Here is a 19,249-nt window from a genome sequence, read left to right as displayed (position 1 = left end):
CATACAAACACACTGCCGGCCCCCACAAACACTGCCCCAAACACACACTGCCCCCTCCACACACACTCCCCACTCCCACACACACACTCCCCCACCCCCCCACACACACTGACCCCTCCACACACACTCCCCCACCCCCCCCACACTGCCCCCCCCCCCGACACACACTGCCCCCCCCACACACACTGCCCCCCTCACACACACACTGACCCCTCCACACACACACACTGACCCCTCCACACACACTCCCCCCCACACACACACACACTGACCCCTCCACACACACACTCCCCCACCCCCCCCACACTGCCCCCCCCACACACACTGCCCCCCACACACACACACTGCCCCCCCACACACACACTCCCCACTCCCACACACACACACTCCCCCCCACCCCCCATACACATACACTGCCGGCCCCACAAACACTGCCCCCAACACACACTGCCCCCTCCACACACACTCCCCACCCCCCCACACACACACTGCCCCCCTCCACACACACTGCCCCCCTCCACACACACTGCCCCCCCACACACACTGCCCCCCCACACACACTGCCCCCCCACACACACTGCCCCCTCCACGCACACTGCCCCCCCACGCACACTGCCCCCCCACACACACTGCCATGCTCCCTCCTACCTCTCCAACCTACTATCAAATTGTAATAATAATCCTTGCATTTGATATAGCACCTTATCACATCCTCGAGGAGTCTCAAAGCGCTTCACAGATAATACTGAAAAGCGAATTGACCATATATTTGTGGACGAAACGCGGCAGCCAATTGCACACAGCAGTGAGTGTCCCACAAACAGTCGTGGATTGAACTGACCAAATTATTTTAAGGAATTATTACCCCCAGAAATGCGATCCTCCAATTGACTAACAACAACAAGATTCCATTTATAGAGCGCCTTTCACGTCGGGAGGACGTCCCAAGGCACTGTACAGTTGGGTCAGGACCCGAGCATTGGGGGGAAATGGTCAGGGTGAGGGGAGGGAGAGAGCGAGGAGGGGGTAGTGAGGCGAGAGGGGAGCTGAAGGCTCGGTCAAAGAGAAAGGTCTTGAGACCGGCCTTGAAGGAGGAAAGGGAGGAAGTGGCGAAGGCACTGGGGATGGAGTTCCAGAGCCTCGGGGCTGAGAGGCTGAAGGCCCGGCCACCGATGGTAGGGCGGTTGGGGCAGGGGATGTGGAGCAGACCGGAGCCAGAGGAACGGAGGGTACGGGCGGGTAGGTAGGGGGATATTAGGTCAGAGAGGTAGGAGGGAGAAACACCATGAATGGCCTTGTAGGTGAGGATGAGGATCTTGAAATCAATCCTCTGGGGGATGGGGAGCCAGTGGAGGCGAGCGAGGGTGGGAGTGATGTGTTCCCGAAGCCTGGTGCGGGACAGTACACGAGCTGCAGAGTTCTGAATGACCTGCAGTGTGGAGGGAAGGCCGGAAAGGCCGGCGAGGAGAGAGTTCCCATAGTCCAGCCTTGAGGTGATAAAGACGTGGACCAGAGTTTCAGCCGCGTGAGGGGTGAGATAGTGCCACAGTCTGGCGATATTCCGGAGGTGATGGAAGGCAGTGTCAGTTGTGGCGCAGATATCAGGGAGAAAGGACAGCTCAGGGTCGAACAGAACACCGAGGTTCCTGACCGGCTTTGAGAACAACCGGGTTCCTACTCACTGCTGGGTAAAGAAACTTGCCTCAGGTTTCACCCCAGGGAATCAAACCCAGGTCTCCCACTTGCTACACTGAGCTACAGGATTCCATCATGTAAAGTGTAATGACTATGTTTTGTGAGCGAAACATTTGTATGGTGCCTTTCACGTCAGGACGTCCCAAGGTGCTGGACAGTTAGGGATCCGCACCCGAGCTGGTAGTTACGATCTGGAGGGCGGGGAGGGAAGGGGTAGGAGGATGACCAAAGGCCTGGTCGAAGAGGAGGATCTTGGGACGGGTCTTGAAGGAGGCAGAGGAGGGGGTGAGGTGAGGGACTGGAATGGTGTTCCAGATGGTGGGGCAGAGAGGCAAGATGTGAAGCAGGCCAGAGCCTGCTGAATGGAGGGAGCGAGAAGGATGGTAGGGGGTTGGAAGCTCGCAGAGGTTGGGGGGTGGGGGGAGAAAGTCTGTGGAGGGCTTTAAAGGGAGGTCCAGGATCTTGAACTATATCCTCTGTGTGATGGGAAGCCGGTGGGGTTGAGTCAGGATAGGGTCACGGAGTCTGGTGCGGGAGAGGACACGGGCTACAGAGGATGATCTGTAGCCTGTGGAGAGGAGCTTGGGTGCCACACACAGCTCTGTTCACACACACACAGCCCTACTCATGCGCACAGCCCTACACACACACACACACATAGTCCTATACACACATACATACACAGCCCTACACACACACACAGCCCTATACACACACACACACAGCCCTACACACACACAGCCCTATACACACATACACAGCCCCACACACACACACACATAGTCCTATACACACATACATACACAGCCCTACACACACACACAGCCCTATACACACACACACACAGCCCTACACACACACAGCCCTATACACACATACACAGCCCTACACACACACACACACAGCCCCACACACACACACACACATAGTCCTATACACACATACATACACAGCCCTACACACACACACAGCCCTATACACACACATACACAGCCCTACACACACACACACAGCCCTATACACACACATACACAGCCCTACACACAAACACACAGCCCTATACACACATACATACACAGCCCTACACACACACAGCCCTATACACACACATACACAGCCCTACACACACACATACACAGCCCCACCCCCCCACAGCCCCCCACACACACACACAGCCCTACACACACACACAGCCCCACCCCCCCCACAGCCCTACACACACACACACCCCACACACACAGCCCTACACACACACACAGTCCCATACACACACACACACACCCCACACACAGCCCTACACACACACACAGTCCCCCACACACACACACACCCCACACACACAGCCCTACACACACACACAGCCCTACACACACACATACACAGCCCTATACACACACATACACAGCCCTACACACACACATACACAGCCCTATACACACACATACACAGCCCTACACACACACATACACAGCCCTATACACACACATACACAGCCCTACACACACACATACACAGCCCCACCCCCCCACAGCCCTACACACACACACACACACCCCACACACACAGCCCTACACACACACACAGTCCCACACACACACACACACACACAGCCCCGGGCCATGCGCAGTGGGTGAGGCGGGGATGGCGCTGAGCAGCCGGGCTCTGGTGGAGGATTTCCTGGGCTATAAGCTCCGGCAGCGGGGGCACTGTTGGCCGCCGAGCGAGGCCCAGGCCCAGGCCGCGGGGCCGGGTAGCGCGGGGCCGGAGGAGGAGGAGGAGGCGGAGCGGGTCCGGGTGGCGCTGCGGGAGGCGGCCGAGGAGTTCGAGCTGAGGTACCGCAGGGCTTTCCGCGGCCTCGCGGCCCAACTCCATGTCACCCCCGACACCGCGTACCAGCGCTTTGAGCAGGTGGTCGGAGAGCTGTTCCGCGATGGCGTCAACTGGGGCCGCATCGTCGCCTTTTTCTGCTTCGGCGGCGCTCTGAGCGCCGAGAGTCTGGACAAGGAGATGGCGCCGCTCGTCCCGCGCATCGCGTCCTGGATGATCATCTACATGGAGAGCAATCTGCAGCCCTGGATCCTGCAGCACGGCGGCTGGGTTAGTGCCCCCCCCCCGGGGGTCCTGCCCCCCCCCCCGGGGGTCCTGCCCCCCCCCCCCGGGGGTCCTGCCCCCCCCCCCGGGGGTCCTGCCCCCACCCCCCCCCCGGGGTCCTGCCCCCCCCCCGGGGTCCTGCCCCCCCCCCGGGGTCCTGCCCCCCCCCCGGGGTCCTGCCCCCACCCCCGGGGTCCTGCCCCCCCCCCGGGGGTCCTGCCCCCCCCGGGGTCCTGCCCCCCCCCCCCGGGGGTCCTGCCCCCCCCCCCGGGGGTCCTGCCCCCCACCCCCCGGGGGTCCTGCCCCCCCCCGGGGTCCTGCCCCACCCCCCCCCGGGGGTCCTGCCCCCCACCCCCCCCGGGGGTCCTGCCCCCACCCCCCCCCGGGGTCCTGCCCCCCCCCCCGGGTCCTGCCCCCCCCCCCCCGGGGTCCTGCCCCCCCCAGGGTCCTGCCCCCCTCCCCCCGGGGTCCTGCCCCCCCCCCCCGGGGTCCTGCCCCACCCCCCCGGGGGTCCTGCCCCCCTCCCCCCCGGGGTCCTGCCCCCCTCCCCCCCGGGGTCCTGCCCCTACCCCCCGGGGTCCTGCCCCCCCCCCGGGGGTCCTGCCCCCACCCCCGGGGGTCCTGCCCCCCACCCCCCGGGGTCCTGCCCCCCACCCCCCGGGGTCCTGCCCCCCACCCCCCGGGGTCCTGCCCCCCCCCGGGGTCCTGCCCCCCCCCCCCGGGGGTCCTGCCCTCCCCCCCCCAGTGTCTACCCTCCCCACCCGTTTTTCCCCCGGGTTCCGGGAGCGGGCGGGCGGTGGGGTGGTTCCGGGAGCGGGCGGGCGGTGGGGTGGTTCCCGGAGCGGGCGGGCGGTGGGGTGGTTCCCGGAGCGGGCGGGCGGTGGGGTGGGTCCCGGAGCGGGCGGGCGGTGGGGTAGTTCCCGGAGCGGGCGGGCGGTGGGGTGGGTCCCGGAGCGGGCGGGCGGTGGGGTGGTTCCCGGAGCGGGCGGGCGGTGTGGGGGATTATAGTGGGCAGTTTCTTGGCTTCTGTTTTGTTCATTTGTTTGGTTTTACGGCTGGAGATTCACAAGAACCAATGAAAGAACCCGAGCTCTGGCCGGGCCGAGTGACCGGAGCCGATCTCTGGCCGGGGCCGAGTGACCGGAGCCGAGCTCTGGCCGGGGCCGAGTGACCGGAGCCGAGCTCTGGCCGGGGCCGAGTGACCGGAGCCGAGCTCTGGCCGGGGCCGAGTGACCGGAGCCGAGCTCTGGCCGGGGCCGAGTGACCGGAGCCGAGCTCTGGCCGGGGCCGAGTGACCGGAGCCGAGCTCTGGCCGGGGCCGAGTGACCGGAGCCGAGCTCTGGCCGGGGCCGAGTGACCGGAGCCGAGCTCTGGCCGGGGCCGAGTGACCGGAGCCGAGCTCTGGCCGGGGCCGAGTGGCCGGGGCCGAGTGACCGGAGCCGAGCTCTGGCCGGGGCCGAGCTTCACGGGAGATGGCCACTGACAGCACAGCAGCTCCAATGCTGTAACCATTTGCTGTTGTGTTTACACAGGAGGCTTTTGTGGCCCTGTACGGCAATAATGCAGCTGCCCGGAGCCGCCACATACAGGAGACCGTGACCTGGCTGATGACTCTGGTGGCTGTGGGCGCCGGTCTGGCTATCGCCGTGTTCCTGGCCCGGAGAAGATAACAAAGTTTACACGTCTGGACTGGACTGCAGTGTTGGGTGGGGTGTGTGTGCGCAATGTGGCTGCTCAGTTTACAGGCGATCAGGCAATGGGGATGTTTTGACAAGAGTGCTGGTTATTTGCACAAAACAACATGAAAAGCCAAGGCTGCAGCAGCCGCAAGTCAGTAGCCTGTGTGAGGAATGATGGACGATTGCATTGTCCTGGCATTGCCCCCCCCCGACCCACCATATGCTGATTTTAGGCTCACTTTGTTGGGAAATGACCCTGACAGAGCCTGGACTGAAGACAAGTAGCACAGCCACAGTGACCTGGGAATAGCAGCAAAAGGAGAGACTGCAAGAGGCTTCACCACATGGTATCAGATCCCATTCCTATGATGCCTTTATCCTAAGATCAACATTTAAAATGATCAACTTTCTTAATTACACACCAACTGTTCTCAATATGTGAGATTTCACTGGAAGCGCTCCCAGGCGCTGCCCTGTGTGAATGGTGCTATTTAAGTGCAAGTTGTTGTTGAAGCTTAACTTCTCTGCCAATGAGACGCTTCCCTGTGTAGAGGATGCTGTATGCGTGCAAGCTGTTCTCTGCCTGTGCTGTAAACTCTGCTCGTCAGGGGAAGCTGTTCCTGTTCATCAGGCCTGGCTCCAGCAATGTTCAACGGCACAACATTTAGTGATTGTGATATAATTGGAGGTGACTCACAAAGTGCGTCACAATGGTTTAATGTCTGTAAATGTTTTGTTTCATAAAGTTGCATATGTTTAATTTTATTCCTGAAATAATTCCTCACTTTCATTGCTGCTGATGTGTTAGAATCGAGCCTGTTAATTGGAGTGAATGGTAAAGCATGTCTGAGCTCAGCTACTTGTGAGCATATCTGTGGTACAGCTACGTCACAAGAATGCTTAAAGCCAAAATTGGGCTGCCCCAGTGAGAGGGGATGTTTAGCGGTAACATTTACGGGTTCATCACACATCCTCTGTGGCTGCACGTTTCCAATGAGTTGTTTTATTTAATGACATCTAATATGGATTTCAAATTTCTTATCAATTCATTCCTGTATTGTTAAGATGAAATATATTTGTGTCCTCACACTAATTTCAATGCCACAAACTTAACACTGATCAAGTACTCTGTGCAAGTGACTTAATACACGTGTACCTGTGCTTGTGAAATTGCTGCTCATGTTTATATGTCCTGTGTCTGTGAGTAAGTGGAATTGTTTGTTGTCTGTCTATGAATTTCCCCATCATATCTGTGCCGGAGTTCGCTCCTCGCTAGAGCTCTCTACCCTAACCCCATTCCCTGCTCTCTCCCCATCGTGTCTGTGCTAGTGCTCACTCCTCAATGGAGCTCTCTACTGTTATTTTCACTTCACCTTTTTATATTTTGGTTTTTCACTTCTGTAGATTGTACAGTCAAGGAAATGGAATATGTTATTTAAGTGCTGTATCAATAAATTGCCTTTTACAATCTCTTGAACTTTGGAAAACTTATTTAATCTAAAACACAAAGTTCTTCACAAAGCTGAACAACAAGCTTTTATTAGAAGAATACTGTGGTTCAGAGGACACTGTGTGAGATATGACAACTGAGCCGTAAATAAAGTGTAGGTTGCTATTAGCCTCTAACAAAAATCTAAACCTTCACTTTTTACCAGTCTTTCTGCTCATAGTCCCAGTTTGAAGATAAACTTTCAATGTCAATCTATGTTTGGCCTTACTCGGCTTCTCCGGGCAATTATTGGACAGCTTTAACACAGTTATGATGCTTTGCAAATGACTGATGGTGTCTCCTCTCTAGCAGGAACATATCCAATATAAAGTGCAAAATCGTGGTTCTGCACAGCCCAAGCAAAGACAATAAGGGAATTGATTGGAAGATACTGTAGGCTGCAGTTCCCAATTGTTGATTCATACCTTGGGGGCCGTGGTGGACACCAACCTTAGCCTGGACACAACCTCTCCTGCCCCTCCCCCACACAAACAGTCTCCCCCCCCCATCAAACACAGCCCACACACACACTCCCACCCCCCCTCCACTCACCCACATACAGTCGCAGTGAATATTTAGACATTTTATTTTTATCAAAAATTCCATTTCCAAAACATTCTCTGTCACAGTGAGAGGAACACCTTCAGGCTGATCCTCATTGTGGCTGTGCTGTAGTGTGAGAGAGAATTGACAATCAACAACAAATTGCATTCATACAGCGAGTTTCACGTCAGGATAGAGGGCGTGTGTGTGAGAGAGAGACTGAGCTGGAGTGTGAGTGAGATTAGGGCTCCTCACACCCATTAACCTAATTAGATTGAATGCAGACCTGAACCATGTCTTCACTACTTCCTGCGCAGGTCAGGTGATGGGATGGCCTCTGGCAGCGCGAGCCGAGCCTGAGCCGAGTGACCAGGGGCTCAACTAATGCCAGTGTCTCCGCTTCCTCCGAGTGAAGGCAGATCTCAGTGTGTGTGTGTGTGTGAGGCCGTGTCTGTCTCTGTCTGTGTGTGTGTATCTGTGTGTCTCTGTCTGTGTGTGTGTCTGTCTCTGTGTGTCTCTGTCTGTGTGTGTGTGTGAGGCCGTGTCTGTCTGCCGTGTGTGTGTCTGTCTCTGTGTGTCTGTGTCTCTGTCTGTGTGTGTGTGTGAGGCCATGTCTGTGTCTGTCTGTCTGTCTGTCTGTGTGTGTGTGTATCTGTCTGTCTGTGTGTCTGTCTCTGTGTGTCTCTGTCTGTGTGTGTGTCTGTCTGTGTGTGTGTGTGTGTGTGTATGTGTGAGGCTATGTCTGTCTGTCTGTGTGTCTGTCTGTCTGTGTGTGTGTCTGTCTCTGTGTGTGTGAGGGCAGATCTCACTCTTCACGTGGGAAGTGCTGCAATACCGTCCCCCAACCAACAGAGGGCGGGCGGCACAGCTCAATCCTTCTTATAATGATCCAGTTCTGGGTGAGATTGGGTTATGGTGACCAACACAAGGCAATCTCAACAGGAGAACTTTCCCATCTTTGCTTTAGTTTAAGCAGTAACTGATGTGAACAGAAACTACACTTGATCTTAGCCAAAAGGCTGTGAAGTGATGTGAGTGTGAATGAGATAGTATAAGAGGGTGCGTTTGTAAGAGAGCCACAAAACTTTGGAGGTCTCTCCCTCAATGAGTCTGCCTTGCCCCTTCCTTTCCCATTTTCAGATCTTCGACCATTGTTTCGGTGGCCTCCCCCCTCCCTGGCTCAAAATCAACCTCCGCCCCTATTAAGTTCTCTGAGAGGCTACTCCACTTGAAGGGTGTTGTGTACATGCGAATTGTTGTAAGAGAGTTAGACTATAGGAAGCAGCATTAATATTGCAAGTATATTCATGCTTACTCGGTTTACAGCCAAAAGAATGAATTAGCATGCAGTGAGAAATCTAAACAATTGAGCTTGCTGATGGTCCAGTGGGTAAATTGGTTTCTGGTTTGAACCTGAACCTTGTTGGGGCAAAAATGACCAGTTCAATCCCTGACTTGTGCTGGGTTTAGCTGACTACAGTCAGGCAGAGGAGAAAATTACAATTGTCCACAGCAACACTAGGGCCAGGGTCACTCCTCATGATTAATATCCAGTGAAAGCTGGGGCAAAGTGAATGGTTCTAGTCTGTTTTACCCAGTGCGTATATACTTTGTGTGCCTGGTCTCAGACATAAAAGAATGACTTCTTGAACAAGTAACTTGTCTTGGAAGCACAGTATCAGGATGTGAGGGTTGCTAAACATGTCAGGGTTAACCATGTGGGGGTGCGTGGATCTCAAATTCTTCCACCATGAGATGATTGGAACAATTTCTAACTGTGGAAGCATAATATTGGCTGGTTCACAACCACAGGCAGACAATGAAAATAATTAGCATTTGGTATGTTTTGCTTTCATGTGGGCTCAAGGAATATAAACTCACAAAACTAATTGAATTACTATAATTGATTTCTGTGTTAAATATAGACTTTTGTTTGAATTATTTGATAAGGACCAATTTACCAGATAAATGTCTAGTCCCACCTATGACTTGATTCTGCACTGAAGAAGTAAAACAAACAGCTTGATGAAGAGCAATGCTGTTTGTGCAGCTAAAGGCTTTGTCTCTGTAGTTACAGTACACTTAATACCATTATTAAAAAAAATTCCTTTAAAGAAGATTGCCTTCATGGAAAATATGTTTGAAAGAACTTGATAATCTCATTTAGTGAAAGAATAATTTGTATCAATGTGCGTCGTTGTGCCAGATGGTCCGTTGGCAATTTTTTCTCTTCTTAAGAGAATTTTCCTTTAATCACAGACTGACTTTGACTGGCTGCCAATAATGCAAGGATTATTAATAATCCCTTAAAATGGAGATGAAACAAAGAAACATAGAGATAAACATTTTACACATTAACATAAGACCCCAATAATGTAACACTCAAACACCATTTAACACCCAAAAAAAGACAAGATCACAACTAGTCAGCAAAAATCCAGGAAGTGTTACAAAAAAGACCAGGGATGGAGTGTACACAGCTTGAAATTGAATACAATGGAATTTAATTGAGAAGGGGGTTGCTTAAACAGCCTTCTGTCTCTCCCTTACCTGGAAGGCTTCAAACCCGCATCAGAAGCTTTGCAATAAGTCAACTGTCAAGTGTTCATCACACCAATAACACCCATTCTACAACAGTATTGTGAAACTAATTGAATTAAGTATTTACCTAATAAAAACACGTGTCAACACTCAAGCTTTAAATGTGACAGTCATGTTTTTTATATAGCTTTTAACTCTACAGTTTCCACCTCCCACATAATCTGCTTGTACCAGTATTATTCTGAGGATGGTATTCCTCTTATGCAAAGCAGCACAAGCAACATAACTAATTAACCATAGATAATAACAATAATAATCTTTTCATTTGATATTGTGCCTTATCATGTTTTCTACATGTCTCAAAGCGCTTCACAGAATTTACTATAAAGTGAATTGACTGTAAATTTGTGGGCAGCCAAATGCGCACAGCAGCATCCCACAAACGGTCGTGGATTGAGTGACCAAATTATTATTTTTTTGAGGGATTATTACTCCCGGAAAAGCGATCTGCCATTCAACTAACAACTGGCTTCCTATTCACTGCTAGACAAACATTTCGCCCTTCCGGGAATCAAACCCAGATCTCTTGTTTGCGAGATGAGTGCTCTTACCACTGAGCGACAGGACTCCACGTAGATGGGTTATTACTGTAGTGGGTTACTAATATAGAAATTGCTAAGTTTTTTTGAGTGAATATGATCATTTTTGTGGCATAGCTTTCATTTCCATAGTTTCTGAGTCAGTGCTACTGATAAATCTTAATTATTGATTGTAAGTTAGGATTGGAGGTTGGGATGGATCAAGTCAGTCTTCCCCAATGGTTGCATATCCTGTCAGTATTTGTTGTGTGGATTCATAAGAGTGGCAACTTAGTTGAAGTATTAGAGACTAAATGATGCTTGTGGAATCACACCTGGGCATGCATCAATACCTTAAAAAGAGGAATAGAGGAAATTGGGTGTCCTGTCTGCATTCTTATTACTTGGAAACCCAAGTAGCATCTTTCTGTTAACAACTTAGATGTAAAGTACTAAGGAATATTCTCACAACACAGAGAGGAATCTTCAAATTTCAACAATTGCTGCTTTGACCTGAAGTTTTCACTTTTCTAATGTATTGGCTTCCCAGTTACACAGTAAATAATAATAATCTTTACATTTGATGTGGTACCTTTAACATTGAGAACATCTCAAAGCAGTTCACAAGGTTTCTTCACAGAGCAGTGATGGTATTTGTAGGTCAACATATCATTTGAATTAGAAAAGATGAGTTTGGCTGGTCCAGGAAGCTATTTGAGTTACTGAATGGATAACAGGATAAAACAATGGGTATTGCTACTCACCGATGAAGAACAACTAATCCTGGCTGGTCTTTCTGCACGTTTCCTTGTTGTTGTTGTTGTTTTCCATGTGGCATTTTGGATCGAATCCTGACGAGTTGGTGGAGCCAATAGTTCTGGATCGAACCAATAGAATAGAATAATAGAAAATAATGACATCTGTTTATCTTAGAATTCAAATTTCAAAAAAAATCTCACATCTCCTCATAGTTCCTGTTCTTGTCATAAGACGTCTGTGCCCTCGTGAACAAAGTCATGCTTTTGGAGGAGTGGAGGAAGGACATTTCAGAAATACTGTGGGAATTATCAGTCTCTTCTCGCTCCTGGGCTTGAGAATGCAGACTTTTGGAAGACTTTAGTTTATTTGAAAGAAGTGGTGAGATTTCAGTCTGACGTTTTGATGTTTAATTGTTATTAAAAAATCATGTTGGTTGCTTCAGGCTGAAGGATGTGCGTTTCCGAGTGAGATTGCAAAGCCAGACACTGGAGCAAAGGCATAAATATATTTTAAAAAGTGAATGAATGTTCCCACATGGAACTCATAACCCAGTCAAGCTTCATTGGAGACTATCATTAATTCCATCAGTTTGCAAAGATTTACTTTTCATTAGTTCTCGATCATCCCCTATGGCTGCCTGTGCTTTGGACGCTGTTGTTCCCAAAGATTTTTTTCCGTAATTTTATTTAATTTGCTTGATTTCTATTCTTTCTGGTGATATGTGGCCATTTCGTTGAGGGATTTGCTTGTTTCAGTCTTTAAAGCATACCTGTTGCTCCAAATGCTAGTTCTATGTAACAGAAATTATGATATTTTTGGTTTTTTTAGATAATAGGATACATATCACAAATTTTTGGTCACCCTGTATTTCCTGTGCCGGTTTTTCCCAAGATCGCTTAACCCCATGGTCTCGGCACTTGTCTCCTAAATAGAGGGTTTAATTTCTCACGTTGGAGTGAAATTACGATCGACCACAAAAGTGTGAAAAAGCTGAGCAAACCCATAGGGATTCAAACCAAGATCCTTCCGGTCCCATAAACAATACTCAACCAACTGAGCTATCCAGTAAGTTTGCTTTAGACAAACAGTGTCTTCCTGAATTGGCTCAATGACTCCATAGAGCCTCACCCTTCTTTAGTTTCCTTCCTCACAAATTTCTGAAAGCATTGCAATTGTCAAGTAACAGCATGGCCCCAAGACACCAGTCATATTGTTGGTTCCAATCACTGGACAGGGCCTGGATGGTTCATAGGATTTTATAATATTCCTGCATTTCATATTGCACCTTATTACGTCTTCGAGACATCACAAAGCACTTCACAGAATATATTGTAAAGTGAATAGGCTGTATATTTTGTGGGCAAAACGCGGCAGCCAGTTGAGCAAGGCAGTAAGTGTCCCACGAACAGTCGTGGATTGAGTGATCAACTTTTTTAAAGAGATTTCAAAAGTGATCCATCAATCGACTAACAAGCGGGTTCCTACTTACTGCTAGGAAAACAGAGGCGTGTGGAGTAAAGAAACTTGCACAATGTTTCGCCATGCCCAGGAATCGAACCCAGGTCCTCTCATTTGCAAGACGAGTGCTTATGTTCAGTTATTGCATGTTATGTTTGTTTATGACAGTTCAAACTGGTACCTGCTTTCTCCACCTGAACAAAGGGATTATTTTGAATTGATCTTACTTTTATTTTTGGTTCACATTGGAAAGCATCCAGAATTGTTTTTCAGGTATATTTAAGAAGATTCATAAGAACATAAGAAATGTTAGATGAAAAAAGACCAGGTTCTATCTTGTCACCTTTCACCTTCCTGCCGGTCGCATGCACATATGTCCAAAGCTCCCTCTGTACAATATCCCATAATATTATTTCCTAAAAGAAAACTATCTAATCTGTGTTTGAAAGAATTAACGCTTCCTTCTTCAACCATCTCCCTAGGAAGCCTGTTCCACAGGTTCACTATTCGCTCACTGAAATAGTGTTTGCGTAGATTTCCCCTTCAATCGCAGGCCATGTCCTCTGGTTTTACTATTCTGGACAAGTTGAAACAGCCTGTCATGATCCATATTGTTTTGCCCCTTTAGCATCTTAAAGACAGCAATCATGTCACCTCTCAATCTTCTCTTTTCCAACGTGAACATGGCCAATTTACTTGGTCGCTCCTCATAAACCCTTAACCATTGCACATTCCATTCCCTTAACCATTTTGTTGAAATTTTAACTTGAATGTATAATAATAATAATAATCCTTGCATTTGATATAGCTCTTAACCCCATGAGAATTTGAGGTGATTTCTGTTCATTATGAGTATTGTAAGGAAGCCACCCTTTGAATCTTAGCCAAATGAGGTGCTGAATTTAAAATCTTCCTCTAGTTTCGTATGATTCCTGAGTCTGCAGCTAATGTCTTGAAGAATGCATATACCATCAGAAGTCCTCAACCATTATAAAATCAAGAATTATCTACAAACTATATCCCACTCCCAAAGCACAGTGTTTGTTGATGCTTTCTGTGACTTGATTTTTAATCACGTAGCTATTGATACTTTCCTTCACAAGCTTACTACCTTGTGCCTCGCTCCATAAATATCCATCTATTTCTACAATAATTATTATTACTCCTGAATGGTCTATTACAATGACCAGCAGACAATTAACCCTCTATCAACATCTTATGTTTTCATGGTTCTATCGCTCGCCATGTGGCATGTCATTGTGTAATCAGCCATCAGCACAGATATGGGACAATAACACAGACAGGACCCGTCTCAGACTAGTTCCCGCTGAGAACCCGCATCCCACAACAGAGTGCAATCAGTCACCCAACACACTGTGCTTAAATGTGCTGTGAATTCTTTCCAGTAAAAGGGCTACATTCTCCCAATCTGTGCAATCTAATTTATCATAGTAGTGGCTGGTATTCATGTATTTATCTAATATGTATGGAAACTGTGCATCCAATACAAAACCTATTTCCAAAGTGTTTCATTTTGCTGGGTTTCGTTACACATCACAGATATGCAGTGAGTTGTTTGCGATATGAACATATCAGTAACTTGATGCTTTGTAAATGTAAATCATGTAAAGTTGTATTTTGAATGACAATTGACAAAAAGTAATTATTTGTAACTGCTTTTTCCCCAGAAACTCTGTACCAGCTTTTCAGCAAATAAACCTTAAGCTTCACAAAATACCTTTTTTGTCAGGAATCCTTCACATGGTGTTTACAGACTGCCTTGTGCCCTAACAATCTTCATGGCTAACTGTGAAATGTTTACATTGGCAGCTCTCTTTAATCAATGTAAAAGAAGGAACTTTGCTGTCAGTGTCTCTCTGATTGATGGTTTAATTTCACTGAATGTTGTCCTTTTAATTATGTGGAAACTTTCTTCTTAAAATAATAATTACACCAGCCTTTGATTTCAATAAATGCCAGTGTTCCTCGTTTAATACTCACTGACTCCAGAACACATTTATAATCTTCCTACTACAGTAGCCCAAGGTTTCAGTTTTATTAACTGTGACTAGTTGCTCGCACACAAACTGACTGACAGACAAATGGCTGTGTGCTGTTCACACCCTGATTGCACATTCAGCTCAGTTGTGCTCTTACAAACGGGAATTTTCTGATATAAAACCCTTAAACATTCACAAGTGACCTAGTCACTTGGAATGTGAACAAACTATTTTTAGCATTCTTATTATTGGACGTTATTGGATGCTTCTTTTCTCAGCACGTTGAACAAAAAAAGAAATCCAACTATAGTCTGAAAAGATGTGCCAAAAAAGCATTGCAGTCTTCTGTAAATATTTATGCTGTTATCCGTTTTAAAGAGCCTGGAGCATGGTATGTGGGTGAAGGGGCAACGTTGGCTATTAGGTTGGGTAAGCTAAGCAATTTTGTCTAGAGCCTATGTAAAGATGCTATTGCAGGTGCAGTCCTTCGGGTAAGACATTAAACCAAAGCACTGTCTGGCTGTTCAGGTGGATGTTCAGGTCTGCCTGTTCAGCTCCCAAGTCCCAGTGCCTTGGGACATCCTCCTGACATGAAGGGCGCTATACAAATGTAATCTTGTTGTTATTGTTGATGTTAAAGATCCCATGGCACTATTGAATTTCTCACAGTGTTCTGGCCAACAATTCTCCAATTACAATTGATCAAAAAATGTAAATGGTACTAAGATACCCTTAATCCCCTGTTACTGGACTCAGCAGGTGGCAGTCCTAATCATTGAGTAATTAATAATCAGTCTCATGGAAGAATGGGTATATCCTGTGCACTGATCTTCTTGTTCGGCACATTGATATCCAGCGTCTGGAGACGTCCTCTCAATGTGAAAGGCGCTATACAAATGTAATTTTGTTGTTGTCAAGTCCTCTAAGCTTAATGAATCTTATCTTGAGTCGGGGAGCGGCAGCAGGACAGCGCGGGGAGGAGCCTGGGCCTACTGACCCAGGTACTTAAACTCGACGCCGGAGCGAGTGCAGCCAGTCGGGGAGCGGCAGCAGGACAGCGCGGGGAGGAGCCTGGGCCTACTGACCCAGGTACTTAAACTCGACGCCGGAGCGAGTGCAGCCAGTCGGGGAGCGGCAGCAGGACAGCGCGGGGAGGAGCCTGGGCCTACTGACCCAGGTACTTAAACTCGACGCCGGAGCGAGTGCAGCCAGTCGGGGAGCGGCAGCAGGACAGCGCGGGGAGGAGCCTGGGCCTACTGACCCAGGTACTTAAACTCGACGCCGGAGCGAGTGCAGCCAGTCGGGGAGCGGCAGCAGGACAGCGCGGGGAGGAGCCTGGGCCTACTGACCCAGGTACTTAAACTCGACGCCGGAGCGAGTGCAGCCAGTCGGGGAGCGGCAGCAGGACAGCGCGGGGAGGAGCCTGGGCCTACTGACCCAGGTACTTAAACTCGACGCCGGAGCGAGTGCAGCCAGTCGGGGAGCGGCGCAGGACAGCGCGGGGAGGAGCCTGGGCCTACTGACCCAGGTACTTAAACTCGACGCCGGAGCGAGTGCAGCCAGTCGGGGAGCGGCGGCAGGACAGCGCGGGGAGGAGCCTGGGCCTACTGACCCAGGTACTTAAACTCGACGCCGGAGCGAGTGCAGCCAGTCGGGGAGCGGCGGCAGGACAGCGCGGGGAGGAGCCTGGGCCTACTGACCCAGGTACTTAAACTCGACGCCGGAGCGAGTGCAGCCAGTCGGGGAGCGGCAGCAGGACAGCGCGGGGAGGAGCCTGGGCCTACTGACCCAGGTACTTAAACTCGACGCCGGAGCGAGTGCAGCTAGGGCAGGGAGGAGGTGTGGGGGCGGAGCGGGGGAACTGCGACGTCATAGATTAGTTTTCAGGTGAGTGCGCGCGCACAAAAAAAAAAAAAAAAAAAAAAAAAAAAAAAAAAAACCCTCTGCGCCCCCCCCCCCCCCAGGGCTCACATCAGAGCCCACTATGGTCCTGTTGGGTTCGATGCCCCAATCTGCGGGATAATGCCATCCACCTGACCGCTCGCTCCCGGTCCCCGCGTGCGCACTATGGCTGCCGCTTTGACCCGAGCCCCCTCACCCCCTCCCTCCCTCCCCCTCCTCTCTCCCCCAAACCCTCCCCCCTCTGCATCTCTCCCGCTCTCTCCTCCTCTCTCTCCGTCCCTCTCGTCTTCTATCCCCACTTGACCCTCCCACAACCTCCCTCTGTTCCAGTCTGGGAATCCTCCGCCGGGCTCACCGTGGCACTCGGCGTTGGCTGTCCAGCAGCAGCCACACCGACTGCCCCATTCCCCACCACTCTCGCCAGCCACCCCGGACACAGACCCGGGGAGTCAACCTCTCCTCCCTCATCCCCATCTCCCCCACCCCTGCCTCACAACCTGGACCCCCCTCCCCTCCCACACACCCTTCTGTCAACCGCTCCCTCCACATCGGACTGCAAAATGTCCGCTCCCTCTCCAACAAGGCCCTGGTCATCAACGATCTCATCCTTGATGAGAACGTTGATATCATGGCCTTGACAGAAACGTGGCTCACCCCAGGCGACACCTTCCCCCTCACGGAGGCCACGCCACCCGGCTACACCTCCCACCACATCCCCCGCCCCAACCGCCGTGGCGGTGGTGTTGCCCTTATCTCAAGGACACCACTTGCCCTATCCCCCTACTCCACTGGCTCTTTCCCCTCCTTCGAGCACCTCACCCTCTCCCACCCCTCATTCCTCTCCCTTAAAATCCTCCTCCTCTACCGGCCCCCTAAAACCTCTCCCACCTTCATCTCTGACATTTCAACACTCCTCACATCTCTTTGCCTCTGCTCGATCGCCTCATCATCCTGGGCGACTTTAACCTACACTTCACCCCCTCCTGCTCCATCTCCACAGACTTCTCTTCCCTGCTCTCCTCACTCAACCTTTCCCTACACATAAACTCCCCCACTCACAGTCACGGCCACCCACTCGATTTGGTGATCACCCGGGGCCTCAGTGTCTCGGATGTCACTATTACCGACAAGGCCATCTCCGACCACTACTTCATCTCCTTCACCACCTCCACCCCCCTCCCCACCTCCACCAGACCCACCACCATCTTCTACCGCCCTTGGAAGAAGTTACCCCCACAATCCCTAACCGATGCCTTGGAGTCCTCTGAACTCCTCTCCCTCTGGCCTTCAACCCTCACCGACCCCTCTTCTCCTCTCTCCCTCCTCCACAATATCCTCTCCTCCACACTCGATACTCTTGCCCCCATCACTTCCCGCACTGTCTCCTACTCCCGCTCCTCCCCCTGGTACACCACCCACCTCCGCTCACTGAAATGCCAGGTGCGGGCTGCTGAGCGCACCTTTGTCAAATCCGGCTTAACGGTCCACCGACAAATCTGGCTGGACCTCCTCAAAATTTACCGCTCCACTCTAGCCTCGGCCAAGTCGTCCTTCTACTCCAGGATAATCCTGGAGGCGAAGAACAACCCCAGGCTACTGTTTTCCACCACATCCCGACTCCTCCGTCCCCCCCGCCACCCCGCGCAGGTCATCTCCTCCAACCTTCACTGCGAGGAGATGCTGGATTTCCTTGAATCCAAGATCAAGGGAATCCGCTCCGCGGTCACTTCCCCTCCAACTTCCACCCCCCACCCACCCCTTCCCTCCCACACTCCGACTCCTACCCATCCTCCCCTACACACCTTCGTACCCGTTTCCCCACCCTCTGTCACTGAACTCATCCTATCCCTAAAACCAACCACCTGCTCCCTTGACCCCATCCCCACTCCACTCCTTATCTCCCAGCTCCTTTTCTTGTCCCACACATCACTGACATCATAAACCTGTCCCTCTCCTCTGGCTCTGTCCCCATTCCATTAAAAACTGCCATCATCACGCCCACCCTGAAAAAACCCTCCCTTGATGCGTCGCAGCTATCAAGCTACCGGCCCATCTCCAACCTCCCCTTTCTCTCCAAAGTCTTGGAAAGAGTTGTCGCCTCCCAACTGCGCTCTTTCCTCTCCACCCATTCTCTTTTTTGAACCCCTTCAGTCAGGTTTCCGGTGCTGCTCATAGCACAGAAACTGCCCTGGTCAAGGTCACCAATGACATCCTGACATCTGTGACCAGGGCTCCTCTGTCTCCTCGTCCTCCTCGACCTATCGGCAGCATTCGATACGGTCGACCACACTATCCTACTCCACCGTTGTCCTCCCACCTCAACTTTCAAGGCACTGTCCTTGAATGGTTTAGGTCGTACCTTTCTCACCGTCTTCACTTCGTCTCAACGAATGGCTTCTCCTCCACCCCCCGTACTGTCTCATGTGGTGTCCCTCAGGGCTCTCGGGTTCGGTCCACACTTTCTTCGCCCGGCAGTAGGAAATCTAATATGGGGATCAACGCTCCGTACCTATA

At 50.9% G+C, this 19,249-nt stretch overlaps 1 protein-coding gene and 1 pseudogene across 1 annotated transcript; one reads left to right on the top strand and one right to left on the bottom strand.

The window, feature by feature from the left end:
• Positions 1–3,290: 3,290 nt before the first annotated feature.
• Positions 3,291–6,805, top strand: LOC103186250 (bcl-2-like protein 1). The gene is made up of 2 exons (XM_007905152.2): positions 3,291–3,792; positions 5,319–6,805. The coding sequence occupies exons 1-2, from the start codon at positions 3,337–3,339 to the stop codon at positions 5,454–5,456; spliced, it is 594 nt and encodes a 197-aa protein (XP_007903343.1). The 5' UTR covers positions 3,291–3,336; the 3' UTR covers positions 5,457–6,805.
• Positions 6,806–8,379: 1,574 nt separating this feature from the next.
• Positions 8,380–8,528, bottom strand: LOC121850396 (annotated as a pseudogene).
• Positions 8,529–19,249: the final 10,721 nt, after the last annotated feature.

The sequence above is a fragment of the Callorhinchus milii genome, unplaced genomic scaffold, assembly GCF_018977255.1.
Source record: "Callorhinchus milii isolate IMCB2004 unplaced genomic scaffold, IMCB_Cmil_1.0 Scaffold18, whole genome shotgun sequence".
NCBI lineage: Eukaryota > Metazoa > Chordata > Chondrichthyes > Chimaeriformes > Callorhinchidae > Callorhinchus > Callorhinchus milii.
This window is presented reverse-complemented; position numbering and strand designations above follow the sequence as displayed.